Below are 21,056 nucleotides of genomic sequence, written 5' to 3'. Positions count from 1 at the left end.
CCAATTGTCCAACTGTCCTTTATCCAAGCCAAAGCCACTTTTCAAACTGAAACAAAACCCCAAATATCCAATGTCCAGGGATCTTTATGTCCTGAAGTTGATCAATCTGTTCTTTCAAATAGTCCAAGGGTGAGATCTTCATACATCCCTCTATCAGTTGAGTCTAATATTGTAGCTTTCAAGGGTCTTTTAATAATAAAATTCTCTTATTTCTCCATACACTATGTCTTTTCAAAATTTTGGGGATGTTATTTTTTTCTTTGTCAGAAGGTGGCGGTCTTAAATCAGTTTTCACTTTGTCTCGTCTTTTAATCAGATTTTAATAAATTCCAGATATATCAAAATGAATGTTACGTTGGTTTTTTATATACAGGTGAAACTCAAAAAATTAGAATATCGTGCAAAAGTTCATTTATTTCAGTAATGCAACTTAAAAGGTGAAACTAATATATGAGATAGACTCATTTACATGAAAAGTAAGATAGTTCAAGCCGTGATTTGTCATAATTGACAAATGAAAACCCCAAATCCACAATCTCAGAAAATTAGAATATTACATGCAATCAATAAAACAAGGATTGTGCATAGAACAATATTGGACCTCTGAAAAGTAGAAGCATGCATATGTACTCAGTACTTGGTTTGGGCCCCTTTTGCAGCAATTACTGCCTCAATGTGGCATGGCATGGAAGCTATCAGCCTGTGGCACTGCTGAGGTGTTATGGAAGACCAGGATGCTTCAATAGCGCCTTCAGCTCTTCTGCATTGTTGGGTCTCATGTCTCTCATCTTTCTCTTGGCAATGTTCCATAGATTCTCTATGGGGTTCAGGTTAGGCGAGTTTGCTGGCCAATCAAGCACAGTAATCCCACGGTCATTGAACCAGGTTTTGGTGCTTTTGGCAGTGTGGGCAGGTGCCAAGTCCTGCTGGAAAATGAAGTCAGCATTCCCATAAAGCTCGTCTGCGGAAGGAAGCATGAAATGCTCCAAAATCTCCTGGTAGATGGCTGTGTTGACCCTGGACAATGAAGCACAGTGGACCAACGCCAGCAGATGACATGGTTCCCCAAATCAACTCAGACTGTGGAAACTTCACACTGGACTTCAAGCATCTTGCAGTGTGTGTCTCTCCATTCTTCCTCCAGACTCTGGGTCCTTGGTTTCCAGATGAGATGCAAAAGTTGCTCTCATCAGAAAAGAGGACTTTGGACCACTGAGCAACAGACCAGTTCTGTTTTTCTTTAGCCCAGGTAAGACGCTTCTGATGTTGTTTGTTGTTCAGGAGCAGCTTGACAAGAGGAATACGACATTTGAAGCCCATGTCCAGGATCCATCTGTGTGTGGTGGCTCTTGACTGACTCCAGCCTCAGTCCACTCCTTGTGAAAGTCCCCAACACTTTTGAATGGCCTTTTCCTGACAATCCTCTCCAGGCTGCGGTCATCCCTGCTGCTTGTGCACCTTTTCCTTCCACATAACTTTCTATTAATGTGCTTTGATACAGCACTTTGGGAACATGCAACTTCTTTTGCAATTACCTTTTGAGGCTTTCCCTCCTTATGGAGGGTGTCAATGATGGTTTTCTGCACAACTGTCAGGTCAGCAGTCTTTCCCATGATTGTGCTTCCTACTGAACCAGACTGAGAGACCATTTAAAGGCTCAGGAACCCTTTGCAGGTGTTATGGCTTAATTAGCTGATTAGAGTGGGACACTTTGAGCCTAGAATATTGAACCTTTTCACAATATTCTAATTTTCTGAGATTGTGGATTTGGGGTTTTCATCAACTGTAAGCCATAATCATCTCAATTATGACACATCACAGCTTGAACTATCTTGCTTTGCATGTAATGAGTCTATCTCATATATTTGGTTCACCTTTTAAGTTGCATTACTAAAATAAATGAACATTTGCACGATATTCTAATTTTTCGAGTTTCACCAGTATATTTCAGTATTTTTATAAATGCCTATCCAAAGCCAATGTTTATTTAATCTAAAAATCCATTTTTTTATATTTTTAACAAATTTGGTTTTCTTTCTTCACTTCCTTCCATTTTTATAATGTTAGTGTTTACTCCAGTAGCTAGATCGCAGCCACTTAATATAATTGAGTCCTCTTTTCTGAATATTCTTCTCAGGGCTATATTTTAAAGCAAAAGGGATAGTTCTCACCCAGTTCCACACTGTCACTAACTCTGCTCTTGCACTTTTCTTAGGTTGAAGCTGTGTGGTGGCCATTTTGGCTGCCTCTTCTTTGTGTCATGGCTTAGAGAGTAATAGTCTGGGGGCTCTACAGGGGAATTGTGTTCTCCCCTGGAACCTCACAAGGCACTTCTCCTTTGCTTCACCACCCCTCCAAGGTGGTTTTGGCTCCCTCCAGAGCCCACGAACATGCAGAAGCCAACACAGGGTAAGGAGAGCTCCGTTCCCTTGCTGTTGCTATTGCTGTGACATCACTACCCACAGCAATATTAAAAGCCTCCCAAATCCTTCCATAATTAAATAGGTGTCAGGAAAATCAGTAATAGAGAGTTTCAGAAATGATATAACATTCAGAACAGTGATAATTCATCTTTTTATTCATTAAACAAGTGAAGAAAAAAGAGAAATAAATATATAAATTTAAAACAGAACATGAAGCTACCATTATAAAACAAAACTAATACCATAAAGATGCTTTCTGAAGAGGCAACTGGACTTTCTGTTTTTTCTTTGAAGACATTTTCACTACTGATTCAAGAACCTTAGTCAGAGCTAACTGGATAGTGGGGAATGGAAGGATTTATACTCCTTGAAGTCAACTGGACATTTGCATTCTTTTAGTGAGTTATTGAGGCCACCTGGAGGTTATTCTGTGTCATCAGGGGCAGGGATATGCCATCATCTATCTCCAGTCTACAACCAGTCCTTTCAACGGTTCCAAGAAGGCGCCACTGCCAGTAGTGGGATTCAAAATTTTTTATTACCAGTTCTATGGGTGTGGCCTGGTGGCTGCTTCTTCTGCTTTTTTTTTGCTTTTTTGCACCCCCCCCCCCCATTTTTGCCTTCTGGGCCTCCTAGAAGCCCCGGGGGGGGCATTTTTGCTCCCAGAAGACTCCTCTGGGGCTCAGGAAGAAAAAAAACAGAGCATGGGAGGGGCACAGCACCCTCCACGCTCCATTTTGGGAGATTTCTGGCCTCAGAAGAGCTTCTGAGGGGGCGTATTTGCTCCCAGAAGGCTCCTCTGGGGCTCAGGAAGAAAAAAAATAGAGCATGGGAGGGGCAAGCAGCACCCTCCACACTCCATTTTGGGAGTTTTCTGGCCTCAGAAGGTGCGTTTTTGCTCCCAGAAGACTCTCTGGGGCTCAGGAAGGCAAAAAAATGGAGAGGGGGGACTGAGCCCCTCACTCCATTTTTTGCCATTTTTTCCCCCTCCTGGGTCTCAGCAAAGGGAATCCCAGCACAGCTGATTTTATGAACAGCTGATTGTCGGGAGGGAAAAAAAAAGAAATACCTTAAGGGGTGAGTGTCAGGCAGGCAGGGTGAGCGAGCATCGGGTGGGTGGGGCAAGTGAGCCAGCAGTGACTGGGTGATCGGGTCGGGGGCGTGGCCAGCCAAAACTTACTACGGTTCGGCGACCCATGCCAAATCCTTGCTACCGGTTCGCCAGATCCGGTGCGAAGCGGCTGAATACCACCACTGCTCCACACCCATTTACACTAAACAGGTGATCCTGATGACACAGATAAATCTCCAGGTGGCCTGAATGACTTGCTAAAAGAATGCAAATGACCAATTTTCTGCAAGCAGTATAAATCCTTCTATTCCCCACCATCCAGTCAGAGCTGAAGAAGCTTCTTGGAAGAGAAGTGAAATGTCTTCAAAGAAAAACCAGAAAGTCCAGGTGCCTCTTGAAAAAGCACCTTTGGGACAATCATGACTTGGATGGCTGAGAATCTCTATAGACAAAACTAATATCACACACCCCTTATCTAGCAAATACTTTAGTTCAGTGCTTTCCAGGGGTGGGATTCTACCAGTTCATACCAATTCACTAGAACCGGTTGTTAACATTCTAAGCAGTTCAGAGAACTGGTTGTTAGAAGAAATTACTGGCCTAATCCTGTAAGGAAGGCAGGAAGGAAACATTCTGGTGTTGCTTACAGAAACTTCCTCTCCATTAACCCTTATTACATTCTTGGCAGGACTAGACTTCCTGTCTCAGGAACTCCTCTGGAGTTTTTTTCCCCCTTCTTTGCTGGTACTTTGCTTGTGTGGAGTGACCATTCAAAGTTACAATGGCACTGAAAAAAGTGACTTATGACCCTTTTTCACACTTATGACTGTTGCAGCATCCCCACAGTCACGAGAGGCCATGCAAGGAGATGCGTGCCTCAATGTGAGTGATGTTGAGTTGGCCATACCCAGTCAGTAACATGACCACCAAGCCATGTCTACCCAGTCACATGACCACCAAGCCATGCCCACCAACTAAGCCACACCCACAGAACCGGTTGTTAAAAAATTTGAATCCCACCCCTGGTGCTTTCCAAACATTTTCCTTCATTCTCAAACTTTTCTATCAGAAGATCCTTTTTACCCAATATTAGTAAACCACTTTAAATAAATTGGAATGTCCTGGCTGTGCTTGGGCTATCCTTTCCTATGTCACTTTTTTCCAATTTATCCAGATTTGGGAAGCGCTGTTTTAATTCTTGGCTATATACAAATAGGTACCTGTCAATTTTTTTTTGAAGAACATCCAAAAACTCCTTACAGTTCACAATGTTGTCTGGCAATCCAATATTGAATGCATGATCTTTTGCCATGTGATTGAGAAGAACTGACCTACAAAATAAAAGAAACAGAATACAGGTGTCTCTTTTTTCCCCTTCTACTTACATTCTAGGGCACAATTAAATATATTCAAATGAAAACCATAATGTTTGGAATTAAGCAGTGCTGCTAGAAGGAAGGTAGTATATCTTTTTGCTTAGATTTCTAATTTTACTGTAAACAGCTATCAGCTGGATCTCCAGCATGGGATTCTACTTTGATGCATGCTTGCTATTGATTGCCAAAGTAACGGGGGGGTTTGAGATGGGGAAGTGAGCTTGTGAGGTGAAATCCCATGTGAACTAAAAGAGAGGTTTGCTCTCAAGAATTATTGTGCTGCTGAGTGGAATTTACACCCTGTCAAGGACAATCATCCTAGGATTCCAATTAAAAAAATATTTTTACATTGTAAAAAACATCTCTTTTGGCAAACAGTGTGGTTCCAGGTTTTTACATTTCAATACAAACATGACCATAGTTACATATTCGTCTTTCTTATTCAATTTCATATCACATTATTACTTATTCTATTTTCCTTTAAATATTCTCAAATATTAAATTCATTATACTTATTTTATCCAATTCCCGTTCATATCTTAACTTATTTCATATTAACCTTTCCATTACAATTCTCATAATTCATCTTAACTTTATTCATTGCTTTATTAAATATCAGTTAATATTGTTATAATAAATTCCCATTTCCATATCTATTTCAATAAAATCTATATCCTGTTTAATAATCATCCTTAAAGAGAAAAAAAAAACAGTTCCAGTCTTATCTATTTTTAAATCCTTATTCTTATATACCACAACAAATTACATTGCAGAATCTACCTCCCTATTCTTCTACCCATTGTTTGCTTAAACGTTTATTGGAAGTAAAAACCTACATTTTACTATACAGTGTATCTATGTGCTGGTTGTGTGTTATTCTTCACTACTCTCACTACGTCTCCCTGTGTGCGCTCATTCTCCTAAGGGGGAATTACCTCAACACCTCCCTCCCCTCCCCCCTGGAGATCAGATTGGTTTCTCTGTGCTGTTCTCAGCAAATTCTTAAAAACAAGATTCACCTCTGTGCGGAGAAGCTTTTTAGGAGCATTGGGTGGAATAATGCATGAAACAGACCACTAGACTCTGTGATTTTATGTTGTCCTCAGATATGGCGAATTGTAACTCCCATAGGGTTACAATTAACCTATCGGCTAAAGCTAATGAAAGCCAATAGCTGTTGAGTCATATGTTTTGCACTTTTGCTATAGGTTACTAATTTGTAAGCATAATATAACAACAACGTCTGAAAACTGTTCTGTGATATCCCATCTGAACTTTCCCCAATTACCCAGAATTAGGATGCTCATGAACATAAAAGCACCACTGTAAAATGTTCGGTACTAACCTGTTACCCAAAAAAAGCTGGTCACAAAATATGCATATGCCATGAAAATCTGCATCATATCTTTCTTGCTGCTGTTGATCCAGAATACTTTTCTATTGATTGAAAAACAAAATATTCCATCACATTTTTAATAAGAACCTGTTGCAAGTATTCCTAAAAAAATGTTGCTTCTTCCATGATTATAATATAATGTTGCACTGTGCTAAACTATATACAACATATTCTTGTAATATAGTGTATAATATGTGGTGCAATATCATTTGACCATTGGAAAAAAGTTTTTGCTCTTATTTATTAAGTAAATATATTCCTATAGTACAAAGTTGCAATAACAGAAACAAATAAAGACTGAACAAACTAGGCATTTTGAATGCAAACTGAAGAACCCTCCAACTCCATTAAATCCTAAAAATAGTTAGAAGATCTGTTATACAAATATGACTCGATGGACTTCATCTACAAAACAAGTTAGTTATTATGTCTGTCAATGGAAGCTTGAAAAGTAGGCGGATTGCTGTGAAAAAAAGTAGGGTGCCTTTCTATTTAACACAGAGGGATTGTATGGAGAAAAAGTATGTCTTGTATTGTGTTAGATATCACTGCATGTCAATGCAAATTAAAAATCCCCACATGCACAAACATAAATCAATTTTATACTCTTAAAAATATGTTTAAAAGCAAAAAGGCATCCCACTATTTTTAGTACTGTTTCTATTCCTGCTTTTATTTTTTTTACTGCTTTTGCTGGATTTTACAGCTCGGTACTCAGTGCTTAGCTACATGTTGTTTTGGGCAACAAACTGAGTGTGAGAGAATCAAGGTATATTTTGCCATGTAAAACCAAAGGAATAAATCATTTATATTTCAGTAATAGGAAATGATCAAGAAATGGGCAACCGGGAGTGTTGAAGATATTTAGATTTATATAAAGACTGTAGGATACTTGAAATTAAAATGCTTTACAGATAAACCTCTATCCCCAAAGAAAAACTCAAAGCTATCAAAATGACCATAATATCTCTGTAAGGCTCCCATTTATTCACATTGCCTTTGACCATTTTGATAATGGGAACAGAAATAATTCAAGCCTATTCATGTTGTTTATAAGGGTCTGATCTGCTTCCATGTACCAAAGTTTCTCTCCTCTAATGTCCTACTAGCCTTGACCTTTCATTCTTGCTGCTTCTGTTTATTTACAAAGGAAGAGGATGACTGGGTAGAACACCATTGAAGACTAGTTTTACATATGCATGTCTAGTTCTCAATGGCTGCAAAAACAGAGATTCACTAATGAGAAAATTCCACACCATTTGTTCCTTCACACAAACAACTCCACTGCTATTTCATCAGGAACAAATCATGCAATGAGCTGAGAGGCACCATTCTGAGAATAGTTTTTGTGAAAGATTCACAAAGTTGAGCTCTGTTCTTTTACTCTGCCTGAATTGCCATTTCTCCATTTCTATTCAATGAAAATGGTAAAACACAAACACATGCACAAATCAGTTCAAAGAAGACCAAGGGAGCAAAAATCTTTCTTTTTTGGTTGTTTGTTTTGAAAAGTTTTATGACATATAAAAAATTTCGTTTCTATTTAAACAGTGCGTTGCCTGTTTACAAATAATTTGAGAAATAATAATTATAATATTTACCATAATATTCATTACATTGGTATTGGTCTTATAATAATAATATTTACTTATCCATTTTAATAAACCTTCCTTATAAAATTAATCCTTCTCTTATATTTCCATATTTCTAACTTCTGTTTTATTGGCTAGCCATTTGTAAAATGAGTCCCACATTAAAAAGTTTTCAGTTTCTTCCTTTTCCTTAATTTTAAGTGTTAATCTATCCATTTCTGCACATTTTAATATTTTTATTTAATATATATAAATATATAAATATTTAATATCTTCGGTTTTCAAGATGGCTGCGCACATGGATGCTGCGGCTAACCGCTCCTTCTTTCAGTGTATGGTGAGTATGATTCTGTGTATGTTTTGGGTCCTTTCCTTGATTGAATCCTGTGGGGCAAGGAGCATCTATAGTCGGCAAGCCTTGTTACAAATTGGACTGAAATGTGAAAAGGCTATTATGAATGATTTTATACATTCTCATAACATACCGAAGGAGGCAGCTAGGCCCCTGAGGGAGCCATGGATCACTAACCCTGTAGGAAGGAGGAAGAGGCAGAGAAAGAAGAACAGGAAGAGGAAGAGAGGATACCGTACTGGGGTTTTTTTTAGGCTGAGTAAGTTTCCACACAAGCCTTCAATTCCAAATATATTTCTTACCAATGCAAAATCTCTGACTAACAAAATGGATGAATTAAGGCTACAGATTGCAAAGACTAAATTCATCAAGAACTGCTGTGTTTTGCTAATCACAGAAACTTGGCTTCATTCACTCATTCCAGATGCAGCTGTTGAGCTGGAAGGCTACATAGCTCACCGGCAGGACAGGAGTAGAGATTCTGGCAAGATCAAAGGGGGAGGTTTAAGCCTTTATGTGAACAAAAGCTGGTGTATCAATACAAAGACTGTAGACAGCCACTGCTCCATGGATCTGGAGTATATGACTCTTAAATGTAGACCCATATATCTTCTGCAGGAATTCAGTGTGGTTTTGATTACTGCAGTCTATGTCCCATCTGATGCCAATACGATAGCTTTGGGATTCTTGTATTGTTAGTAATCAGCAGAATAAGTATCCTGATGCTGTGTATATCATAGCAGGGGACTTTAATCAAGCTGATTTAAAAGAAGTTCTCCCTAAATTCTATCAGCATGTTAAGTGTGCTACTAGAGGAGCAAACATATTGGACAAAGTATATACCAACATCAAACATGGCTATAAGGTTATACAATTACCACATTTGGGACAATCCGACCATATGTCACTGCTTTTAGCACCTTACATCCCTCTTAGGTGATGGGCTCACAATAAAGGCAGTGAAATCTTGGCCAGAAGATGCTTCCAACAACTTCAGGATTGTTTTGAGAACACAAATTGGGACATCTTTACCACCCTGACCTAGAGGTGCACACTGCAACTGTTCTGTGCTATATCAAACACTGCACAGATACTATCACTGTGGATAAACGTATTAGGATCTATCCAATCAAAACCTTGGGATTCTTGTATTCTTGTATTGTTAGTAATCAGCAGAATAAGTATCCTGATGCTGTGTATCATAGCAGGGGACTTAATCAAGCTGATTTAAAAGATGCTCCTAAATTCTATCAGCATGTTAGTGTGCTACTAGAGGACAAACATATTGGACAAAGTATATACCAACATCAAACATGGCTATAAGGTTATACAATTACCACATTTGGGACAATCAGACTATATGTCACTGCTTTTAGCACTTACATCCCTGTTAGGAGACGGGCTCTGCCTATAATAAAGACAGTGAAATCTTGGCCAGAAGATGCTTCCTAACAACTTCAGGATTGTTTTGAGAACACAAATTGGAACATCTTTTACCACCCTGACCTAGAGGTGCACAGTGCAACTGTTCTGTGCTATATCAAACACTGCACAGATACTATCACTGTGGATAAACGTATTAGGATCTATCCCAATCAGAAACCCTGGATGACCAAGGAAGTCCAGCGCCTCTTGCATGACAGGACCAAGGCCTTTAGGTCCGGTGATGGGGCAAGATACAGTGCTGCCAGAGCTAATCTGAAGAAAGGTATTTAGAAGGCAAAGACTGATTATAAGAGGAAGATTGAGGATAATTTTTATAGCAATAACATGAGGCAGGTGGGGCGAGGGATTCAACAAATTACCAACCATCAACTGACCAATGTCATTCCTGCTGAGGGGGATGCTTCATTGGCAGAGGAACTGAATCATTTCTTTGTTCGCTTTGAAGTGGAGACATCAGAGACAGATAAAACACAACTACCAGCCAACTGTAGCCCCCACCTCATTGTGGAGAAACACGTGGTGAGGAGCATTCTGAGGGCTGTGGACCCTAGAAAGGCTGCCGGTCCTAATGGTATCTCTGGGCGAGTGCTTAAAGACTGTGCTGATCAGTTGGCTGGAGTCTTTACCAGGATCTTCAATCGGTCTTTATCCCAGCCCACTATTCTATCTTGTTTGAAGGCTTCCACCACTGTTCTGCTGCCAAAGAAGTTCCCTATCAATAACCTCAATGATTACAGACCAGTGGCACTCACTCCTATCATCATGAAGTGCTTTGAGAAATTAGGCTGCCAGTACATCACTTCTGGTCTTCCGCATACATTTGATAAACACCAGTTTACATACAGAAAAAATCGATCTACAGAGGTTGCTATAGCCATCACTCTTCACACTGCTCTGACTCATCTAGAACAGCGGGGGAGCTATGTGAGGATGCTTTTTGTGGATTTTAGTTCTGCGTTTAACACAATTCTTCCACATAGACTAGTGTCTGAACTTCTGGACCTTGGGCTTTCTAATTCAATCTGCCTTTGGATCATGGATTTCCTGTCTGGCTGCTCACAGAGGGTAATTGTACCTCTTCAGCCCTTATTCTTAACACTGGTACACCACTGGGTTGCGTGTTGAGTCCCTTACTCTATACTCTTTATGTGCATGACTGCATTCCCACTCACGCTAGTAATACTATTGCTAAATTTGCAGATGATACAACAGTGGTGGGACTTATCTCTGAGTGGGATGAATCTGCCTACCAAGATGAGGTGGACCGGGTGCTTTTGTGGTGTGTAGACAATAACTTGGTCCTCAACACCGATAAGATTAAGGAGCTTATAGTGGATTACAGAAGGAACAGATCAGACATCCAGCCCTTGCTTATCAATGGAGACCGAGTGGAACAAGTGGCCAGTTTTAAATTTCTGGGTGTTACCCTAAAAAAAGAGGACCTGACCAGGGGTACCCACATTGCAGCCCTGGTCAAAAGGGCCCAGCAGAGATTATACTACCCGAGACTTCTCAGAAAACAACAACTGAATGAAAAACTGCTGGTGACCTTCTACCGCTACACCATAGAGAGCATTTTAACATACTGCACCTCTGTATGGTTTGCCAATTGCACAGTGGCAGATAGGAAAACACTCTAGAGGGTTAACATCATTGCCCAGAAGATCATTGGTTGCCCTCTCCCCTCTTTGGAAGAGCTTTATAGCTCCTGCTGCCTTAAGAAAGTTCAAAACATTCTCAAAGATCCATCTCATCCTGGGAACCCTTTTTCTGAACTATTACCATCTGGCAGAATAACAAAAACAAGGACAAATAGGCTGAAAAACAGCTTCTATCCCAGGGCAGTAGCTCTTTTGAATTCTGCTGTATAATGCAGTGTTGGTGTGGTGTCAGGGGTTTCCGGTTCAATGTGTGAAGTGTGAAGGATGTGTGTTTGTATTTATTGTCATGGTCATGGTCATGATGTGCACTGAAGATGGTGCTTGATTTCATTGTGCGAGGTGCAATGACAATAAAGTAAACTAAAGTAAGGATTTCTTCATTTTTCCATTGTTGTGCAAGTACAATTCTAGCTGCAGTTAGCACATGTAAAATCAAGTATGCATTTCCTTTATTATATTTTTCCGGTAAGATGCCCAACAAGAATATTTCTGGTTTTAAATCTATATGTTACTTTGTCATTTTTTCCAACCATGTATGTATTTTTGTCCAATTATTTTTTTGCCCTTGGACATGTCCACCACATATGAAAATACGAACCTGGTATCTGATTACATTTCAATGTTTTGCAGACATGTTCTTAAACATCTTTGCCAATCTTGTGGGTGAAAAATGCCATCTATAAAACATTTTATAAAGATTTTCTTTGTATGCAGTTGACATCATTAATTTATAATTCCTATCCCACAATTTCTGCCATTTATCTAATTCTATTGTATAACCATACTATCATTGTCTCCTTTACTTGCTCCCCTTCCATTTTAATGCTCAATAGATAACTATATATTTTAATTAGTTTTTCACCCATCCCTGTTAATATCTGATCTAGTTCTATTGGTTTTTATAAAAACCATATATTTTAGCATATTGAGATTGTATCTGCACTTGTGGCCACCATGTTATATCAATCCCTTGACTGTTCAATTCTTGCTTAGTTTTAAGCTCCCCCTCTTCATTCAAAATATCTTTATATCTTGTAATTTTTTCCATATTAATAATATTTGGATGTATCAATGTCTCCATTGTAGAAAGACAGACTGGTATTTTCAAATAGCGTTGTTCTTTAGTTTTTGCCCATACTAACAATAGGTGTATTTCTAATATAATGTCTTTGGAAATAACTATGCATTTTGTTTTTCCCACACCATAAAAAGGCATGCCACCTCAGTTGAACATCATGTCCCTCCAAAGTTAATAATCTTTTATGCCTCAAACTAATCCATTCTTTCATCCTTTTAAGTACTGAGGCCTGATAGTACAACTCCCAGTCTGACAGTCTGTAGTGCCTTTTATATATGGGAGGAGGGCTTTGCCGTTCTCTTGTTCTCTGTCTTGGATTTTGGTTGGGGTTTCTTTTTGGATTAGGTGGGTAATCTTCTTTCTTTGGAATCCATTGGCTGTTAGTACATTGGTGAGAGTGTGTAGTTCGGTTTTTAGGTGTTGTTCGTCGGCTAAGCATTTTGTCACTATATCTATAAATATTAAAAAAAGAACCCAAAACATAGTGATATAGCCACTGGGCTAAATTTTCTTTATTAAACTGTTATGGTCAGTCTGTAACATACTATTGAAAGAGAAGATCTAGGAGTTGTTGACTTCCAATTTATCTGTATAAATCATTTCACAATCTCAATATATTTAAACAAAATAGTATCTTACCAGTCTTTGTTGTTGAAGTTTCTCCCTTAGTTCTCTGTCTTCAGGTAAGGCATCACATAAAAGAAAATAATTGTCCTGATCCTCTGTTACAAAGTAAAGATAAGTATCAAAGCAAAATGTGTAACTTTTGTTAGTATACTAGGATACTTCTTAAATGACACATTGCATTGAGGCCTCAAATTATGCAAATATGAAAGGATGAAGTGGTCATTCATCCTACTCTCCTATATAGATAAGAGCAGAAGAGGGAGCTGCAACTGAAAATATATTTAAATCCTGGGAAATTAGAAAGCAAAACAAAGGCATTCAAAACAACTTGTTCCTTAATGGGCTAGCTATAAGTTGAAATAGAGGAGAGCTTGTCAGGCTTTCAAGATTGAGTTGCGATGCCCTAACCACATACACAGAGGCTGTGTGGCTTCTGAAGCAGGCCCCAGTTTGGGAGGGGCCACAATTCATTTTGGCCATTCCGAAACAGCTTCGCTTCCAGAACATCATCAGATGGCCTTGTACTGTATAAAAAGGCTTATGGGTGGATCAGCTGGTTGTCTTTCATAAAGCAATCTCTTCACGGAGATGGGGAGGACTCAAAAAGCAATCCATGTGCATGTGCAGCAGCCCTGGGACATCTGCCCGAGCTGCGCCACAGCTGCCACGTGGTAGGGAAAGCTAGGAGAGTGACTGGGGCAAGTGAGCGACCGGGCGACTGGGTCGAGGGCATGGCCAGCCAACTGGTTGGGTGACCCATGCCAAATAACCGCTACCTGTTCGCCTGAATAGGTGCGAACCAGTTGAATACCACCTCTGCCTTCAAGCAGTTTATGGAAACAATCCTCACTGCTTGCCTTAAAAATCTTGTTTCTATGATTCCATAATTCCCTGATTTCCTCCAAGACACAGATGGCATAGTTCCTTTTAAAAGAACAGTCAGATTAGCTAATATGTGTACAGACATATAGCAGGTACATGCAGGCAAGAAGACACTAAGATTGCTGTTGGAGATTTAGTTTAGCTATCCATAAAGTGTTTTTACTTTTCTCCAATCTATCCAAAGAATAAGTCTCAAAGTTTATTGGCCTATTTCCTATCACAGATCAATACAGCCCTGTGGTTATCCATTTGCAACTGCCTACCCCAGGCAAATCTATGGAGATTTCAGTCTCCGTGTCATAGTTGTCCCAAAGGTGCTTTTTCAATAGACAGCTGGACTTTCTTTGTTCTTCAGTTTTGAACATCTTGATTTTTTTCTCCATGGGTTCTTCTTTTCAACTTAAAGTGCAAAACCTGATCAAAGACTTAACTCATTTTAATTATTTGATTTCCAAATAGATATTGGTGAGAAGATATGCCCCCAAATGTGACTATTTCCTGCTGCATTTCAATTCCTAAAGTACTTTGGGAATCACAATAAAGTGTGATTTAGGCTTTCCCAATCCTATTCATATACCTTTAACTTTATGGTATTTCACAGCCAAAGACTAAATCAAAGGATTCATGGTACATAAGTCCTCAAACAGGTGTTTTTGCATGTAAGGTAATTAAGTAGATAATGTGTCACTTGGTGATTAGTAAAAACAGGGATTTTTCACATCAGGCCTACAAAGCTTCTATTACAAAACTCACTTACCTAAAGCTGCTTCAGAGTTTGTCCTTATTCTACAACAGAAGTCAGTAATAGGCTGTTCTGTGAATCTTTTCTTCCAGTACAAAACATACCTTCAGGGGAGAAAAATAAGAAAAATTATAAACAACTCTATAATTGTCTCACTATACAATTAATTAATTCTATTAACATTTAAATAAATAATTTTCCTTGCAGTATTTGGAAACTTCATTAGTACTACTAGTCTTCTATGAAGGCATTTCTTCAAACTAAACACTTTTGTTTAGCCATAATAATATACCCAACATGTGGATAAGATACAAATTGAGAATCCTTTGCTAAACATTTTTCAGATGAACAACTTACACACAGAACCCTGTTTTTAAACATGTGTAGGAAGTTAGCACCCACTCCTCTCCAAGAAGAATGAAATACTCTAGGAAATATTAAAAAGGCAGAATATTATATTTCCCTGGATGAGAAATGGAGAAACATGGTTTTAGGCAGGAAGCAGACTCACTCTTAATAGCCCCCACCCTCCTCAATAGCCCACAGCAGATGTCAGCACTTAAGAGATAAAGAGATGGCTAGGTCTATTCATAAGCAAATGCCCTCACTCAAGATCCTTCAGGGCAAAGCCACTAAGCCATAATAGGAATTGCCCAAAGCCCCTTCATTACATCACCCAGCAAGATTCAAACAAGCTTGGGACTCAAAAGACAACCTGCAAAGTTATCCCTGCATGGCCCCATGGGAGTCTGACAACCAATCAGGATACATTTCTTGCCACAGGAACAGGAAGCAAGTTCAAAGCCCAACAGAGGTTATAAATCTCTCTCCCTCTCTCACCCATGTGCTTTTTTGCCCAGGACATCAAAACCATGTGGTCCTGTCCACCTTTAAACCATCTTTCCAAGCAGTCAAAATGTTTCCAGTGTCTTTCTTCCCACTTGGAAATGAACCCAGAAGGATATTTCTTCCAATACATGGGAAACTTATTGTGTTGAATAAGCCAACTATTTAAAGGATTTTATTTGGTCTACATTCTTTCTTTTGCTTTAAGTCTTTAAGTCTATTTTGCTTTAAGTCTTGACATAAGCCTACGACATAAATGGATCCTTTGTGCAAGCTTGATCCCAACCCAAGCCTTTGAAAAATGTATGCTGTTATGAATGCTGAGCCTTACTTAGCAGTTTAATTATACAACAAAATAAATAATGAAAAGTTATGCAGGATCCAGCTATGTGCCACAATACCATGTGCTACCATATGGCCCTTCTATCTAAGAAGTCAACTTTTGGATGTATGTATACTAGAAATACAATACGCCAAGAAAAGGAAAAATGAATCAAATATTCCTAGTAGACTTTTATAAAATATATAGAAAAATCTGTTTGAAAACTATAGATAATTTGATTGCGTACATATTTTAATTTGTACAACAGACGTGAAAGTAGGAAATTCCATTTGCTCATGCCAATTTACAATGCACAAGACATATCTGTTGAATGAACACTGCACACCTGTTCAAAATAAATAATATATTTGTTAAGCTCTGCTAAGGATGTGTTGGAAGAAATATCCTTCTGGGTTCAGTTCCAAGTGGGGAAAAAGACACTGGAAACATAGAGGCTATTTGGAAAGATGGTTTAATGGTGGACAAGACATGGCTTGGAGCTCCAAAGTTAAAAGAACGATCACATGCTTCAAGATGAAGGAAAAGGAAGGGAGGGAGGGCTGAGATACTGTAAATGCCTGGGTTTTATACCCTCTGTTGGGATTTGAATTTGAGCTTGTATTCTGATTGGTTGTCAGACTCCCATGGGGCCATGCAGGGGTAACTCTGTAAGCTGTCCTGAGTTCCAGGCTTGGTTGAGCCTTGCTGGATGATGATGTAATGAAAGGGCTTTGGGTAATTCCTATTATAGCTCTACCTGGAGATCTTTGTTATATAAAATATGCAGGCCTAGGCTAGAGTTATGACCCATTAGCAAAGGGCGGGGGCTGAGTTTCTCCTTCTGAGGTGAGTTTCTGCTTCTGAGTTTCTACTCTTTTTAGGGGAAATATTCTGCCTTTTTAATATTTCCTAGGATATTTCATTTTTCTAGGAAAGGGGTAGGTGATAATTTCCTACAGATGAAAATACCTACATCTAGAAACTACTTAATATAACACATGAGTTACATACAGAAAATATATTTTATTTTTAAAGAAACCATTCAGAAAAATTAGATAAATTATTTCTACTATTTTTATTTCTGTAGATTCTGTTTGTTTGAACTCCCTTTATTTCAAGGGCAGCGGCTTCCTGATCTGTAAATGTGTTTTGTGTCTTGACATACGAAGATAAGAATATACTGTTTCTTTTGAATGATTTTATTCAGCTATAGTATTTTTAAATAAAATAATCTTTTATTTAGATAAAAATCATGTAATTCAATTCTGTCACTAATGAATGAAAGCAAGTAGTAAAGGAAAGATTTTTGACTTTGCTGCCAGAACTGATATAAATGTTTAAAAACTGAGGTAAACTTTACATAAATCAGAACTGAATTCAGCAATAAAGAGAACAGGAACAGATTGGGACAAACTAAGTATGCAATTGCTAAGTGACAAAGCCACTAATACATATACACTTATACTTTCTATACAATATCTTCAGAAGGTATTGTTAGTATGATTTTCTTTCTTTCACTGTGAGTTATTCAGAAATATTGTGTTGTGGGGGTGCACTAAGCTAAGGGAGGCTCAGCCAATCTCATTGTACACGTTGTGCATTGACAATAAAGGTTTTTGGGGAAAAGGTATATATTTTTATGTTATTCTATTTTTCATTTTTTGCAGGAGTTTCTGAATTCTACATTAATTTAATCCTACTTTATTATAAAATTGAGAATTTATCATATCTGGAATTTTAATTCCAGCTATTTTATCCCTTGTATAAATGAATATTTCTCCCATCGAGTCTAATCCTTCTTCAATCTTTCCACACTAGAATATAGTTTTCTTCTAAAAAAAAATATTTTTATAGTTTTGGATATTCTTAATCTTTTTAAGTTTGAGGAATATTCACTAGTTTCCACAACATCCCTGGTAAATTTATGAACATTCAGTAATTCTAATTTCTCATAATTAACACATAATGCCGATACCAGTGTACAACTGAAAAGTTTTATTTATTTACTGGGCTTATAGGTCACTCTGACTACAAATGATATTTAGTAAACAATCAGATGCAAGCTTCTGTGTTATCAGTAAAGAGACCTACCACTTTGTGGTTCACCTAAAGACAGTAATATGTGAAAAAGTCCTGCTGTAAGTGTACAGATAGTCCTTGTCTTACAACAGTTCATTTAGTGACTGTTCAAAGTTACAATGGCATTGAAATATGTGACTTACGACCATTTTATACACAACCATTAAAGTATCCTCATGATCATGTGATCAAAATTCAGACATTTGGCAACTGACTCATATTTGTGATGGTTGCAGTGTCCTGGGGTCATGTGATCATTTTTGTAATCTTTTGACAAGCAAAGTCAATCAAACCAGATTCACTTAACAACTGTACTACCTCAATAACTGATTCACTTAACAACTGTGGCAAGAAAGGTCATAAAATGGGGCAAAACTCACTTAATAAATGTCTCACTTAGTAACAGAAATTTGACTTGTGGCCACAAGTCAAGGACTAGTTGCATTTAGGTATATCCTGCTTATTAGATGGGGAATAATTTAGTTGATGGAATTCCTCTAATACTCCCTTTTGCCTTTCAATAAATCTTCCTAGAGATTCTGTGAGAATGGTGCTTGAAAAAGAGCTATTGTATAGGCAGATAACTATTTATTTACTAAGGTTATTTTTTACGTTTTCTTATTAAATTATTTTTATTTGTGTTTAAAATCACCTCCAAAATACTTACGTTTGAATACCTAGGGGTATCAAACTCGATTTCATTGAGGACCACATCAGGGTTGTATTTGACCTCGGGGACTAGGGTGGGTATGGCCGGGATGGTTGTGCCCAGCTCAACGCCACTCATGTCAGGGGCACCTGTGATAGCCAAGAACTTCCCTCAGTCCCTCCCTCACTCTCATCTCCTTCCTTCCTTCCTTCCTTCCTTCCTTCCTTCCTTCCTTCCTTCCTTCCTTCCTTCCTTCCTTCCTTCCTTCCTTCCTTCCACTTTCTTCCCCTCTTTTCTTATTTTTCCTTCCTTGCTCTATTCCCATCTTTCCTTCTTTTTCATTTTCTTTCCTCTTTTTCTTTCTCCTTTCCTGTCCCTTCTTGCATGTTCAAATGCAAAAGGGGAAACATTTCTCCTTTCGTTTTGTTTTTAGTTTGTTTTGCTAACCCTCTGCCAGCGAAAAAGGAGTTCAGGTGGGACCGCATGCATCCCTCCTGGGCCCCTTTTTGGCCGTGACGCCCTCCTGAAGCCCTCTGCCAGCAAAAACGGATCCAGCCCACGGGATGCTTAGATCTGGCCTGCAGGGCTGCATTGGAAATAGCAAAGAATCTGCCCGCGGTGCCACTGCCAGCAAAAATGGAGCTCGGGAGGGCCGCGTGAGCCCCCTGAGCTCCGTTTTTGCTAGCAGAGGTCGTCACAGCCAAACACGGGGCCTGGGAGGGCCGCACTCGGCTCTCCCGAGTTCCATTCTCACTGGCAGAGGCTCTACAGGCTGGTCCTTTGCTGCTTCCAGGGCAGCCACGTGGGCCAGATCTAAGCACGCCACGGGCTGGATCCAGCCCATGGGCCTTGAGTTTGACACCTCTGTTTTAACAGGATGAAATTTAAATATAAAATGGCAGAAAGTCAGAAAGAAATCAGAACCAAATATATTTTGTACTACTATGTAGAGTTGGTGCAAATTCATAGAATAATTTTAAAGTTCTGTTTCTCTTCTGGGTCTTCAGTTTTAAGTTTGGACATTTTGTTTAAAATTCCAAAATGTGGTCTACATTTGTACAATGGCCTAACTCTCCACTTTTTCATAACTAGAACTATTTGGCACATATATTCACCATGAGTAATTCTAGTCCTGTGTCTATAATGTCCAGGATGGACTTTCACATTCACAATTTTAAAACTATGAAAAAATATAATTTTATTGTTTGCATGTATATTGATTATTAAGAGTTATCTGTTATTATTTCCCTTATTTAAACCAATCATTAAAGTTTCCACTGATCTTCATCAATCCTCTTCTTCCATTTGTAGTGTACCAGCAGAAACAATGGTTGACATATTAGAATAAGATCATGGCATCTCTGTGCTAAGATCTATTACCTAATTTTAAGGAAACATACCTTCTAAAATCTGCAATCAGCTTGACCTCTGCTATGACAAATTTGTGTTTTGTGATCATGTGTTTCAGAATTTGATTTTGTTCTGATATTGGATAATATTCTTTACAGAATAGACAAGGCACAGCTGGAGATTCTTCTTCAGCAGAAATGCCACATGCACTTTCTGGCAGGGAAAGTGGTTCCAAAATATAGTCTTGGTGGCCTGAAGGGAATAATAGTATCAGGATCAGGATTAATACATAACACAAACATACATTTTTGCACGTACATTCTATCTGCATTTTTCTTGAAGTATAATCAATAATATAACTCATATATGCATAAACTCACATATGCAGGAATCTATTTTAAACAATCAAGCAGTGGTTTTCATTCTAGTGCCCAAGGACTGGTATAATGAATGGGAAAACAAAAACAGAATAGCTGTGTCACCATGAAATATATTCCTTAAATGTCTGTCATTCTGCTCCAAAATTCAACCCCCAACTCACCTTGCACACCCAGTCTAAACTATAAGCAATAGGGACACAACTTGCTGCTTCCTGTTGTCATAGCCCAGAGAAGAAAATTCGAATAATACTTCCATTGCAAAACAGAAGACAAATTATAATTACATCATTTTTAAAATAGCACTAACATTTGAGGCAATTCCATTCAAAATGGCTATATTCAAACCAAACCAGCAAGTATTGTCCATATTGAAACAAAACTCATGAAATATATACCGTTCTGAGTAAAATCCTTACTGTCTAACAAGGAAGAAAAACACATTTTCTACCAAATTATTAAATTCTTATTACTGAGCCACAATAGCACTCCTGGAAGCTACTGCTAAGGAACTGGATACTTTACTCTTTAATATGACAGATAACAGTCTAAATCAAAGGAAAATAAGGCCCTTTGGGCTCTTGGTTTAGTCAACTAATCCTTGAGAAATTATCTACAAAGGATCAGTTCAGGCCTCTGGGAATAACAATATCACCTTCTTCCAAAAATGGACTTAGAAGAAAGAGAAAGAAAGTGTCAACAATTTGAGGAAGAGATGGGGTTGCCTGAAAAAATGTGTTTCAAAGCAAGAATGTCTAATTCACTTTTAGCATAAACTCATAAACT

General features: G+C 38.4%; 1 protein-coding gene across 1 annotated transcript in view; it reads right to left on the bottom strand.

The window, feature by feature from the left end:
- ZNF277 (zinc finger protein 277) overlaps positions 1–21,056 on the bottom strand; it is a 61,640-nt gene that overhangs the window by 25,491 nt on the left and 15,093 nt on the right. The window contains exons 2-6 of the mRNA XM_087969282.1: positions 19,944–20,145; positions 14,663–14,751; positions 13,036–13,118; positions 6,217–6,308; positions 4,716–4,826 (exon numbers count right to left, since the gene is read on the bottom strand). Of these exons, the coding sequence (XP_087825408.1) occupies positions 4,716–4,826; positions 6,217–6,308; positions 13,036–13,118; positions 14,663–14,751; positions 19,944–20,145 (577 nt within the window). The remainder of the gene's footprint in view (positions 1–4,715; positions 4,827–6,216; positions 6,309–13,035; positions 13,119–14,662; positions 14,752–19,943; positions 20,146–21,056) is intronic.

Source organism: Notechis scutatus, chromosome 6 (assembly GCF_049901735.1).
Source record: "Notechis scutatus isolate UNSWTSFEM ecotype Mainland chromosome 6, rNotScu1.2, whole genome shotgun sequence".
NCBI classification, from domain to species: Eukaryota; Metazoa; Chordata; class Lepidosauria; order Squamata; family Elapidae; genus Notechis; species Notechis scutatus.
This window is presented reverse-complemented; position numbering and strand designations above follow the sequence as displayed.